The sequence below is a fragment of the Podarcis melisellensis genome (genome assembly GCF_964234715.1).
Source record: "Podarcis melisellensis genome assembly, chromosome: 14".
NCBI lineage: Eukaryota > Metazoa > Chordata > Lepidosauria > Squamata > Lacertidae > Podarcis > Podarcis melisellensis.
In genome coordinates, this window is record NC_138546.1 from 25,932,200 (window position 1) to 25,945,342 (window position 13,143).

At 48.5% G+C, this 13,143-nt stretch overlaps 1 protein-coding gene and 1 long non-coding RNA gene across 3 annotated transcripts in view; both read right to left on the reverse strand.

Annotated features, from left to right (window-relative positions):
* LOC309356999 overlaps nucleotides 1-13,143 on the reverse strand; it is a 401,715-nt gene that overhangs the window by 54,160 nt on the left and 334,412 nt on the right. The gene's annotated exons all lie outside the window — the stretch shown is intronic.
* The window catches only part of ADAMTS7 (ADAM metallopeptidase with thrombospondin type 1 motif 7), a 65,470-nt gene that overhangs the window by 43,455 nt on the left and 8,872 nt on the right, over nucleotides 1-13,143 (reverse strand). For both annotated transcript variants that reach the window (XM_081888373.1, XM_081888374.1), the window contains exons 7-14: nucleotides 12,261-12,410; nucleotides 11,123-11,266; nucleotides 7,717-7,861; nucleotides 6,594-6,686; nucleotides 4,814-4,959; nucleotides 3,566-3,735; nucleotides 2,119-2,252; nucleotides 668-788 (exon numbers count right to left, since the gene is read on the reverse strand). In XM_081888373.1, the coding sequence (XP_081744499.1) occupies nucleotides 668-788; nucleotides 2,119-2,252; nucleotides 3,566-3,735; nucleotides 4,814-4,959; nucleotides 6,594-6,686; nucleotides 7,717-7,861; nucleotides 11,123-11,266; nucleotides 12,261-12,410 (1,103 nt within the window). The remainder of the gene's footprint in view (nucleotides 1-667; nucleotides 789-2,118; nucleotides 2,253-3,565; nucleotides 3,736-4,813; nucleotides 4,960-6,593; nucleotides 6,687-7,716; nucleotides 7,862-11,122; nucleotides 11,267-12,260; nucleotides 12,411-13,143) is intronic.

A 13,143-nucleotide genomic window follows, 5' to 3' on the forward strand; every position in this document is an offset into this window, starting at 1 on the left:
GTTGCATTTCAAAGCTCCCCCGCTGCCCCAATCCATATTATTTGTACCTCTAGCTTCATCAAGTGCACCTATATATCCTTGTCACAGTGCTTCTAATTCCACAAATGCCAAGTTATCTGGAACTTCTCAAAGGTGGAAGGGGACTGAGGAGGGAAATGAGCAAGCTGGGTCCAAGAAAGGCCCCATTCAACCCTCCCCACCAACACCCCTCCATCAGTGATGTTGGTAGGTGTTGTGTATTCAGTGCTCTGTGTTTGCCTGAGCTTCAGTCTGGACCAAGGATTCTGAGCCCCTGTGTTCTGATTCAATACATGATATCCAATCACAGAACATTTCAGGATTTGGGCCTCTGCCATTGGCCCTTAAACTCTGAGTCATGATTTGCTGATTGGAAGTTTTGACAGCCAATCCTGTTTGGAGTGAGAGTGGCCCAGGCCTTCAGAAATGTATATAAGCAGTTGCTTTGCCCTTGTTGTCCAGTTCTGTTAGTTCAATAAAGGTTCTTGCTGTTATTATATAGTATAGGAACCAACCTATACTTCAGTAGGCATCCATTTATGTTCTGATCCATGTTCATTCATTGGAGGCCGTCCCATTTCCATTTCTGTCCTCTGACATCCCACCTTATTCCCAACCGGGCCCCCAAATCTGGCGGAAACATCCTCACCCAGCCCATCGCTCTCCTCAAAGGTCTTCTTGACGGTCTCGCAGGTCGACCCGTCTCCACGGCACACGCCGCATCGATCCTCCACAGCATAGGAGTCAATCTCATAGTCACAACCGACGTTCTGAAAGGCATCAGGGACGGGTGATGGGTTAGCCACCTCCAGAGCAACTGAGGGGAACTGTAGTCCAAAAACCTTAGGGGCTGCTTAGGTGGGGTCGACTGGATCTTCACACTGGCTGACTTCTGAGGCGAAAATCCAGGCTTGCTCTCTGAAAGTCCAGGGCAAAAGCTCAAGGGCGCATGCATTTATTACACAGTCACTGGACTTGCAATGTGCAGGATATACATGTATAAAGAGATCATAAGTAAATACATAAATTTTAATAGGCTGCAGGGAGGAGGAAAGACAGGCCAGCAGCCATTTTAGACTAGGCTCATGCACTGCCCCAACTCATGAGGAGACCCTCCCCACCCCCAATTTCCTGTTCCTCTCTGAGAAGCCGGAAGAGGCAAAGTATGGATTGCTCTACATCCCCATTCACCTGTCATCACTTGGAGGGTTTTGAATCCTTCTCTGGCGCACCAGCCTCTCTGATCACTTAATCCACTGGAGTCAGCGACAGGCTATTTTAAAACTCTCCAGGGGGACCTTCCTTTATCAGGAAGAGAAGTTGCCAGGCTAGGTTTGGCAGGGGAACTCTGGATTTGTTCCTTTCCTCCGGAAACCTTAGGCATCATCAGGGTTTGCAAGAAATTCCACACTTACTGTTTCCATGGTCTCTTTCCACTCACAGAGACCCTGCCTACCCAGGCAGTTTTGGCCACAATACAGAATGTAAAGTGACTGGGTTCTAGATTGCACCAGTGTTCGAAACTCCCATTGTTCTAGGCGCATTTTGCGACAGGGAATTTCATTAGGGCGAGCCGTTTCTGAGCTCTGGGTGCAATACTGCGCCTAAATTTCAGATTAAAACTGCAGAGTAGTAGGAAAGAAGGACTTTTTCTGCCTCCCCATTTCCAGCCCCTCTCTGAAGACTGGAGAAGAGATCCTCATAAGAATATTAGGGGGTTGGGCAACGGAAGGAATAGACCATGTGAAAAATGAACATCATATTTTAGCTGCAATTCATTCATTTTCAGCTTTGTATTCTTGTTATAAAAAAGGCACGCCTAGACATTACGTTGTTGTGCCCATAACCTAGGTTTAAGGGGCCATTTAGCTCCTTGCTTTCCTATCTCACTGGATTGCACCACCGCCTTGGATTGCAGGGCTGTGTCTCTGAAGGCTCTCTCACCTGACTCACCATGCCCTGCATGTAGAATGTTAGCACAGCACACTTCAATATGCTAGATTATTACATGCAGGGATCTTCTTACAGGGCGAGGGCTAGTCTCTAAACTCTCTCTCTTCCCTCCATCCAGGGAGTCACACTTCCCCAAACCTCTCCTACCTTACAGATCCCATTAATGCACATGTCTCGGCTCGAGTTTCCTTCGTGACACGGGGTCCCATCAATGACAGCGTCGCGGAGTTTTTCTGCAAAGTACTCGTTCTCCGGGCGACAGTGAAGTTCGCAAGGGTTAACTGCAGATGTCAGAGAGAAAAGTCCAGACGCTTGACTGCCTCTCCTCTCCTCTCCTTTCCTTAAGCCGTGTGGCCAAAGCACAGCTTGCCAGCATTAGGTATTCAATACATGAGGTGTTACACATTGCTGGTCCCATGCAGAGATGCAGCGGGCACCCTCACTTTTCATTTTGAAGGGTTTTTTTTATGCTGACCAGCCTATGCAGCTGTTTAAAATGGCCATTGATTAGCTAGTCAGCTTAGTGAATGTTTTGTACTGCTTCTCCTTTTACTATATGTTAATATTGCTGTACAAATATAGTATAAATAATACTTCTATAAATAAACACTCATTTATCTGTGGTAAGGCAGATGCTGACTCACATGAGATCTTGGCACCTCTTTGAGACTTTCTTGTCCAAACAAGCATTTGCTGGCTGCTTAAGTTTTTAGCTTAGTGTGTGCATAGCTACAGTATGGATTTTTATTTATTATATTCCATATCCCACTTTTTTCCTCTAAGGAGATCAAGGTTGCGTCCATGGTTCTCTCCCTCCTTATTTAATCCCCACAACAACCCTGTGAGGTAGATTAGGCTGAGAGGCAGTGACTGGCCTAAGGTCACCCAGTCAGTTTCTTGTCTGAGTGGGGAGTTGAACCTGAGTTTCTCAGGTCCTAGCCTGATAGTGATCCTACATCACCACCCCTCTCTCTCTCACACACAACCATGAATAGAATCTTACTGAGGTTATAAATAGATTAATTTGTGTGTGTGTTTGAACTGCTTTGCTATTGCCCGGAGGAACAGCAGCGTGGTGCAGTGGTTAGAGTGCCAAAACACGAATTGGGAGACCAGGGTTCAAATCCCCTCACTGCTAAGAAGCTCACTGGGTGACCTTGGGCTGGCAACTTCCTCTCTGCCTAACCTACCTCACAGAGTTGTTGTGGAGATTGAAAAGGGGGCAGGCAACTGTATAGGCCACCTTTAGCTCCTTGGAGGAAAAGTGGAATAGAAATGCTGCAAATAAGTAAACAAATAAATGCTTTAAATAACCGCAGGAGTAATCATATAAATTCAGCAGTAGTCAGAGTCCTGGACTGGGGCCTAGGAGACCAGGACTTATATCTGCCATGAATCTAACAGGTGGCCTTGGGCCAGTTGCTACCTCCCTCAGCCTAGACTACCTGCCAGGGTCGTTGTGAGAGAAAATACAGAAAACCATGTATTCCACATTTTGGAGGAAAGGTGGAATACTAATACATGCATACATGCATAAATACATCTTTGCTGTTTTGCTGGAGAGAGAGAGAGAGAGAGAGAGAGGTGGACTCACTGTTATTAGAGAGTGGGGTCCATTTGTACAGCTTCCCCTTGTAGACTCTGCCGTTGAAGCGGCTGCATTGGAGTTGGCGGAAAGAGGGTCCGTCGGAGGGGCAGGGCTTGGTGTTGCAAACCCTGAAGCGCTTCCTCTCCCCCAGGCAATACTTCCCACCGTACTTTGGCCTGAGGTTGGGACAGAAAGACCGACGCACACCCCCATTAGGAAGAACTATCTGACCATAACAGCTGTTTGACGGCGGAACATAAGATCATGGAAAGCAGGGGGCTCTCCTTCATTGGAGGGTCTTAAGCAGAGGTTGGATGGCCAGGGAGAAAGGGAACCGCATTTCTCCTTCTCTCATTATGCTAGAACTCATGGACATCCAAGGAAGCTGAATGCTGGAAGATTCAGGCCAAATTAAAGAAAAGTCCTTCATGCAGCACACAGAATGGGTGCAGCCAGGGGGCAGGGGAGGCAGCTGCCCCCCCATCAAGTAAATAAATAAAAATACTTAACTGAAAGTAGGAATAATCAGAATACAGTGGTACCTCGGGTTACATACGCTTCAGGTTACATACACTTCAGGTTACAGACTCCGCTAACCCAGAAATATTCCCTCAGGTTAAGAACTTTGCTTCAGGGTGAGAACAGAAATCGTGCTCCAGGGGCATGGCAGCAGCAGGAGGCCCCATTAGCTAAAGTGGTGCTTCAGGTTAAGAACAGTTTCAGGTTAAGAACGGACCTCTGGAACAAATTAAGTACTTAACCCAAGGTACCACTGAGTCTGAAACTGATATGCTCGCTGATGATGTTGTGGCACATGAAAGGTACTCCCTGATGTTAATTTTTAAATTTACCTTCCTAGTTTTCAAACGACTGAAGATTTTGACAGGTTTTTTTCTGAGCACTTGGGCTCAAAAGAAGGTAATTTAAAACAACAGTTGTCGAGACATTTCATTCCGAATCTGCTAGACAGAGACAGGCAGAGGATGAGGACAGGTGGGTGTCCTGCCCACCCCCTGGCCTGGGCAACATAAATCCTGGCTACACCCATGGTGCATAGTTAACCTATGGAACTCCCTCCCACCGGAGGCAGTGATGGCCACCAACTTGGATGGCTTTCAAAGAACATTAGACAGATTCATGGACGGGATGCTGGACTAGAAGAGCCACCGGCCTGATTCAGCCGATGCTCTTCTCATGTTCTCATATACTCCCCTCGCTCGCCCCCCACTGCAAGCAGAAGGGTCGGTCACTTACGTGGGGCTGTTGCACTGCCGCTCTGCGTTCTGCACGCCCGCCCCGCAGGTCCGAGAACAGGCCGCCCAGGAACTCCAGGCCGCCCAGCCTCCGTTGATGGACTCGGGGCGGTATCCCATGTGGACACATTCCCCATTGAAGCACCACTGTGGAGGAAGGGAAGAAGGAGGAGTACATCAGATGAGCACATCTAGGCTCAGGCAAAGCCTTCTTCCAACCTGGCACTATCCAGATGTTTTGGACTACAGTGGTACCTCGGGTTACAGACGCTTCAGGTTACAGACTCCGCTAACCCAGAAATAGTACTCAGGTTAAGAATTTTGCTTCAGAATGAGAACAGAAATCGCGCGGCGGCGGCACAGCGGCAGAGGGAGGTCCCATTAGCTAAAGTGGTACCTCAGGTTAAGAACAGTTTAAGGTTAAGAACGGACCTCCGGAACGAATTAAGTTCTTAACCTGAGGTACCACTGTACATCTCCAATAATAATTGTAGCAGAATTTCAATACCTAAGCAATCATATAAATAGACAGGTGTGTGTGTGTGTGTGTGTGTGTGTGTGTGTATGAGAAAGATTCTGGGCTTCATGTTTGGGGAGTTATTTTAGAAAACCCACAGGCAATATCTGAAAGTGCAAGCCTGAAGCAGGCAGTTTGATCATTTTCCCTCGAACGGTCTTCCTAATTAAGTACAATGTTTTCTCCGCAAACCAGCAGAGCATGACTCACAAATTCTCTTTAACTCGTGACAGCTTTAAAAGAGGGGAAATTATGTCCTAAAAGCCTCACGACCAGAACAAATGGCATGATCCGAACCTAGAAGCTAATAGTAGAATAAAACCATTATCGTAGCCTAGAGAGCACTTTTTACGAGGTGACTCATAAACCAAATTAATAAAATAGATGTAATAAACATTATGTCCAAATGAAAGGTTGTAGAGCAGTGAGTGAGCTCTCAAGTTTGTAAAACCCTTAATCAGGCTGGAAGCTTTTTTTAAAATAAAAAGAAGAAGAAGAAGAAGAGAGGGTTGCGGAAAAAAGGATTTTGTGGATTTTGTAAAAGCAGCCTCTCAGTCTGCAGTTTGGGATAGCTTTAAGGCAGAATTGGGAGAGGGCCCTGACAGATTTAATGAAGGCAGCCTGTGGCTGGTGTGTGAACATCTCAGGTTGCACCCAAGGCCAGCGGGAGGAAGAAACTTGAGTTGCACTCCTTTAAAAAAATAAAAACAATAAAGCCAAGAGTAATTTGGGTTCCATCTCCAGCTCTAATTGGAACACACTTTCTATGCAGTGGAAAGAAAGGAAAGAGTGGCTGTCTGTATATGCTGAGCAAGAGTGCATTTTATAGAGTCAAGTAGAAGACAAATCTGGCAGTGGGAACACTAGAAGCTCCCTTAAACCAGGTCTGACCACTCATCTACCTAGCTCAGTATTGTCTGCACTGAGGGCTTATTCACATACACCTTTTGCCCTGCTCTTTTCAGGCACAGCTCTGCACTTTAAAGTTCCATGTCTGAGTGCTCCGTTCTTTTCGCCCTGGAGTTTTCACAGTGAAAACCTGCCCTTTAAAGCTGAAGCACCACAAGTGGCTCTTGGCGAGGAGCTTCGGCACAGAGCTTTAAAGTAGCGTGGACCATGCCTGGAAAGCATGGAGAAAAGTAAAATCTCCTTAAGTTGCAATAGCAGAGGTAGCCTGTGGTCACCACCCAGTGAGCTTCATGGCTGAGGGAGGATTTGAACCCAGCTCCTAGTCCAGAGGAGCATGCGTTTGCAGGAGAATTACCTTGCCCTCGTCGCATTTGGTGCCATCGACCGCTGCGTCCAGCTTGGAGTGACACGTGTTCCCCACGGAGCACCACAGTGTGCTGCAGACACTCTGTAAGACGGGAAGGCAAAAAAAAAAAAAAAGAGGTGAGGAGTTTTCTCTTCTTATGGGTGGAATGAGCCCCACACTGCCCTACAGAAGAGAAAAGGGGAGAAGTTCCCACTTATTCCTTTCTCATCTCCAAATCCAAGAAGTGCAGTTTCCCTGCCAATGTGGCCCCCAACACTCTGGATTCTTTTTGACAGTCTTGTGTGAACCAAAGACCAATTTGAAAGGAGCACAGTAAGAAAGGCAATGAAATTGGCATTCTTTACACAGAACCATCAATGTACAGATGGTGCTTGATAAAGTAAAGACAAGCAAAAATGGACAGGTCCCTGTTCCAAGGACATTACAATCTAAGTCAGCCTTCCCCAATCGGGTGCCCTCTAGATGTTTTGGACTGCAACTTCCATCAGCCCCAACACAGTGTGACTGAGACCGATGGGAACTGTAGTCCAAAACATCTGGAGAGTGCAAGGTCAGGGAAGGTTGGCCTACACTTTCATGGTGTGGGAGACTAGCAAGGGAAAGGTAAGCACACAGCAGAAAGTGAGGGAAGAGGAATGAAGGAAATGCTTGTGTGGTGTAGTGGTTAGAGCACCAGACTCGGACCTGAGAGGCCAGGATATGAATCCCCCACTCGGCTACGGAGCTCACTGGGTGACCTTGGAAAGTGGCGAGCTCTCCTTCATTGGCAGTTTTTATACAGAGGTCGGATAACCATCTGTCAAGGATTCTTTAGCTCTGGTTCCTGCACTGCGGAGGGTTGGACTAGATGACCTTTGGGGATCCCTTCCATCTTAACAGTTGTGTGATTCTATATTCACAGTACTGGCCCTACCTGGGGTGAAAATGCAGGAGCTGCTTACCCAAATCTTGGCTGAACTCGCCTCCTCTCCACTGAAGTTTCCTTCTGGAGAGGGTTTCTCGGATGAGATTAGACCCCACCCCACCCCACCTGCATACCCTGTTTGGAATTTGATGCTGCTGCTGCATCCAAAATAACTGGGGAGCCCCCAAGGCTCCAGCCCCTCCTTACATCCATATCTTCACAGTAGGTGGAGTAGGCACCATACTGGAGCCGGCACTGATGGCTAACATCGTAGAGGACTCCTGGAGGGATGGAGGGGAAGTCAATCACATCTTTGGCTGGTGGGTCGTCCAGGCAGAGCCCCCAGCCCCGGCTGTGGAGAGAAAGACCCAAATGAAAGGGGTGAACACAAAGCCAGGGGTTGCTGAATTAGCCAAAGGCCTGGGAGAAGGGGTGTGTTTTCACCTGGTACCTAAATATATGCAACAAAGGCTTTATAGGTCAAAACCAGCGCTTTGAATTGGGCCTGGAAACAAATTGGCAGCCAGTGCAGTTGGGCCAGGATTGGTGTAATATGATCAAAACTGTCTTGCCCAAGTGAGCAACCAGGCGACCAAATTCTGCACCAGCTGAATTTTCCCAACAGTCTTGAGAGGCAGCCACACATATAACATGTTGCAGTACAGTGGTACCTCGGGTTACATACGCTTCAGGTTATAGACTCGACTAACCCAGAAACAGTACCTCGGGTTAAGAACTTTGCTTCAGGATGAGAACAGAAATCGTGCTCTGGCGGTGCAGCGGCAGCAGGAGGCCCCATTAGCTAAAGTGGTCTTCAGGTTAAGAACAGTTTCAGGTTAAGAACGGACCTCCGGAATGAATTAAGTACTTAACCCAAGGTACCACTGTAATCTCACCTAGGTTACCAGGACATTGATGACAGAAGTTAGGCTATCCCTGTCTGGATAGGGGCAGAGTTGGACCACCAGCTGAAGCTGATGGAAGGTACTACACGCCATCAAAGCCACATGAATTTCCAGGCTAGCTTGAGCCCCAGAACCTCTTATCTGACGCAATGGCCTCTGCAAGCAGACCTTGAGCCTTTAGGCAGGGTTCCACCTCATTCCCAAGTGAGCCCAAGGCAAGGCCTGAGTGGCTTGGCTCATTTGCTGCCTTGGAGCCATGGGCCTGAAATCTGGGCTAAGGTGCTGGTTGCTTCCTCTGTCACCAGAAATAGCAAGAAAAGGGCCGACAGGCAGCTGGACTGCAGCTGCTGCCCTCACAACCTCTGTGGTTCTTTTCTACAAGAGCCAAAGCGGGGAAGAGCAGCTGAGCCAAGCAGGAGCTGACAGACAGACCCCCAATCCCCAGGCGTTTGGCTTAAGTGCCCTGGGGGGAGGCAGCGGAATTGGCAGCAAGGAGGTGTTAAAAATAAACAATGCCGGAGGAAAGAATTTGGCACAACCTTTCCAAGAGGACCAATCTCATCTGGGACAGGGCTGGAGTCCACACAGGGCCAAGGCAGAGCCAAACTCCTCCTTGATCAAGGTTTTAACTGTTTATCTCTCATTCATGTAACCCACACACTGTTCGATTCTGAGTGTCGACCCACATACGGCCATCCTGTGATGTAGTGTCAAAGAGATAAGTAACTATTCAACCTTTAGAAGACACCTGAAGGCAGCTCTGTATAGGGAAGGTTTTTAAAAAATATATTTAATTGTTTTATTATGTTTTTATATATGTTGGAAGCCACCCAGAGCGGCTGGGGCAACCCAGTTCGATGGGTAGGTGTATAAATAGTAAAAAAATACTATTGTTATTTGGAGGGACGCGGGTGGCGCTGTGGTCTAAACCACAGAGCCTAGGGCTTGCTGATCAGAAGGTCGGCAGTTCAAATCCATGCGCCGGGGTGAGCTCCCGTTGCTTGGTCCCTGCTCCTGCCCACCTAGCAGTTCGAAAGCACGTCAAAGTGCAAGTAGATAAATAGGTACCACTCCAGCAGGAAGGTAAACGGCGTTTCCATATGCAGCTCTGGTTAGCCAGAAGCGGCTTAGTCATGCTGGCTACATGACCCGGAAGCTGTATGCCGGCTCCCTCAGCCAGTAAAGCGAGATGAGCACCACAACCCCAGAGTCAGCCATGACTGGACCTAACGGTCAGGGGTCCCTTTGCCTTTACTATTGTTATTGTTGTTGTTATTGAATAGGATGTCTCTATTTTCAACAGATAAATGTTGGAGGGTATGGGATCAGGGTGAGGGCCAAATTTCTGCAGTGGAGTCCCTGCCTCAAGCCTCCTAGAACTGCCTCATCAGCATGAAAAGCAAACTTTTCGGCCACTGTGTGCTTCAAAGTTAAGCACTGAGAACCAAGAAGAGACAGGTGAGCCTTCTGTTTCAAGAGCGTGGGGTGCAAGTTCTCCTATGTACCATGAAACTTCAATGAAAACACAACTGAAGTCACCTGAAAGAAGATCTTGGAGCTCCCCAAATAATTTGCCCATGTACATGCACAGAAAATAGTAGAGCCAAGTCTATTTTTTCCAGCCAGAACTCAGTTCCAGCACCTCTGAAGTGGGCACCATTGCCATTATAAGAGAACAAGGGAGGTATTCATGGTGAGTCCCTGCACCTCTTTTTCTAGAAAAATAGCACTGAGCAGAACTACCTGAAAGGCAATGCATGGAGATCTGCCTTGGTCGTTGCAATGCAACTTTAATTATTATTACTGTATATTTGGATCTGCTATCCCGCTTTATCACTACCCTAAGGAATCTCAAAGTGGCTAACAATCTCCTTTCCCTTCCTCCCCCACAACAAACACTCTGTGAGGTGCGTGAGGCTGAGAGACTTCAGAGAAGTGTGACTAGCCCAAGGTGACCCAGCAGCTGCAGGTGGAGGAGCAGGGAAGCGAACCCGGTTCACCAGATTACGAGTCCACCGCTCTTAACCACTACACCACGCTTGCTCTCTTTATGGGATTATTGCATAATCTTCAAAACGGCATAGGTGTGGGCGGGCACCGGTGTGACTATCGTTTGCAATGTTCAGTTCCTGCAGAAGTCCACGGCTTGTGACTCAGTTGGTAGAGCATGAGACTCTTAGTCTCAGAATTGTGGGTTCAAGCCCCACATTAAGCAAGAGTCCTGCATTGCAGGGGGTTGGACTAGAGCAGTGTTTCCCAACCTTGTGCCTCCAGCTGTTTTTGGCCTACAATTCCCATCATCCCTTGCCACTGGTCTTGCTAGTCAGGGATGATGGGAGTTGTAGGCCAAAAACATCTGGAGGCACAAGGTTGGGAAACACTGGACTAGAGGACCCTCGCGGTCTGTTCCAACTCTACAGTTCTATGATTCTATGGCTCATAATTCAAAAACCACCATGTCAAAAAAAACATTCAAAAGCCTAAAGGGGCATTGACTGCAGGAGCCCTCTCTGCTGGTGTCAGCACCCGAGAGGGTCTGTAGGGAAGGAGACGATCTTTCAGGAATTTGGGGGTCAAGTCGTTTTATTGACCCAAATGACCCAATGCCTGGCCCCACCCCTCCAACCCACACAGAGTGAACAAAGACCCCTGCATCACAGCCACAGCTATCGAGAGCTACGCCAATGGTAATGGCCCCCCAGACTTACTCGAGGAAGCGGGTGATGTACTCCCTGCTGCAGTGGGACCAGGTGAGTGGCGAGGTGTCGTACAGGAGCTGTGGAGACATGATGAAAGGTCTTTTCCCAACTGGCTCACAGTCATTGCCGCTTCCGTCATGCTGAATCCCAAAACTGTAAGAGCACAGCCCCGCAAAGGGGGAGGTGAGCCACGCGCCCAGAGACACGACCGCAAAGGAGCTTCAAGGGGGCACCCCACGATCCGGGACGGAAGCCAAATTCACATCCACACACCCCGGGGCGGGAGTCTTCCCTCCCCAAGCCTTTGAGGGATCAGCCTTGGCCGACCAAGTGCTCTCCAGAGGGGTTGAGACTACAATTCCCATCAGCCCCAGCCAGCAGGGTCATGTGACACTGGGGCCATGCTGTCTGGCGGAAGAGGGAGGTAGCAGGCTCTAAATCAGGGGTTGGCAAGGTTTACCCGCCATGGGCCGGATCACTCCCACGGAGATCGTCCGTGGGCCAGACTGGCGCAGTGCGACGCTGGAAATCGCATCTGCGCATGTCCACGGCGCCAGAAATTGCTTCTGTGCATACCCAGATGCCAAAAATCACGCCTGTGCCAAAACGCTTTTTGGCACCTAGACATGCGCAGACGTGATTTCCAGTATCTCTGCGTGCGCAGACGCAATTTCCGGTGTCGCTCAGCAAGTCCCTGCGCTGCACCAGTTTAGTGCAGCACGTGGGGGAGCTGCCAAGCAGGCAGCTTGGTTCAGGGGCGGCTTGTGGGCCAGTAAATGGTCTTCGTGGGCCGCATGTTGCCGACCCCTGCTCTAAATGCAGCATTCCCAGACCTGGTGACCTCCAAATGTTTTGGACTACAACTCCCATCAGCCCCAGCTCAAGCTCTCAAGCAGGATCTGACCACAAGAGCCTTCTCCCCTCCTGTGTTTTCCAGCAACCGGCATTCAAAAGCATTGCTGCCTCCAACTGTGGAGGCAGGGCATGGGCATCATGGCTAGTAGCCATCAATAGTCCTCTCCTCCACAAATTTGCCTAACCCTTTTTTTAAAGCATCTAGATTGGTGGCCATCACTGCCTCCTGTGGGAGGGAGTTCCACAGTTTAGCTATGCGTTGTGTGATCAACGAGCGCTGCCCCTCCAGTACCTGTGTCCAAGTTCGTGAGCCACAGTGAAGGCCAAAGGGAGCCCCGTGTCCTCGTTGATGTTGCAGCTCCTGTGAGGCTGGCACATGCCGGAGACGTGAGACAGGCCGAGAGTCTCACAGGGACGGTTCATGGCGGCACAGAGGTCTTTCCTTCCCCAGGCAGGCAGAAAACACACACACATGAGGAAAAAGAGGCAGCAATCAGCCTGGTGTGTTTGCATAAAGGGTTGTGCAGAGGGTCTATCACATCCGCTGTTAATTGCATATTCATTCCAATCTGAGTAGATAACAGCCAGTGTAATGTAGCTGTTAAGATTGTCGGACCTGGGAGATCAGGGTTCGAATCCCCACTTGGCTAGGAAGCTCACCGGGCGACCTTGGTTCAATCCTTCCCCCTCAGCCGAAAGTATGTGGGAGGATACTTGAATTGATATGTACTGCATATGAAACTTAATGTACCACTGGACAAGTTACCGTAGCTATATGTTGTTTTTGTATTTACATGAAAACCAATAAAAATTATTTGGAGGGGGTGGTGTGGGGAAGACGAGCAGGAGAACCATGTACACCGCCTTGAGCTCCTTGCAAGGATAATAATAATAATAATAATAATAATAATAATAATAATAATAATAATAATATATTATTTATACCCCACCCATCTAGTTGGGCTTCCCAGCCACTCTGGGCAGCTACCAACAAAATATTAAAATATTAAAATATGCTATATATATATGTAAGAAATAAAACCAACAAACCTGGTTCCCTCCAGATGTTCATAGAATTGTGGAGTTGGAAGGCACCCCCAAGGATCATCTAGTCCAACCCCCTACAGTGCAGGAATCCTGCCCACAGCCGTTCCTGGGTGGGCTTGAACCACCAA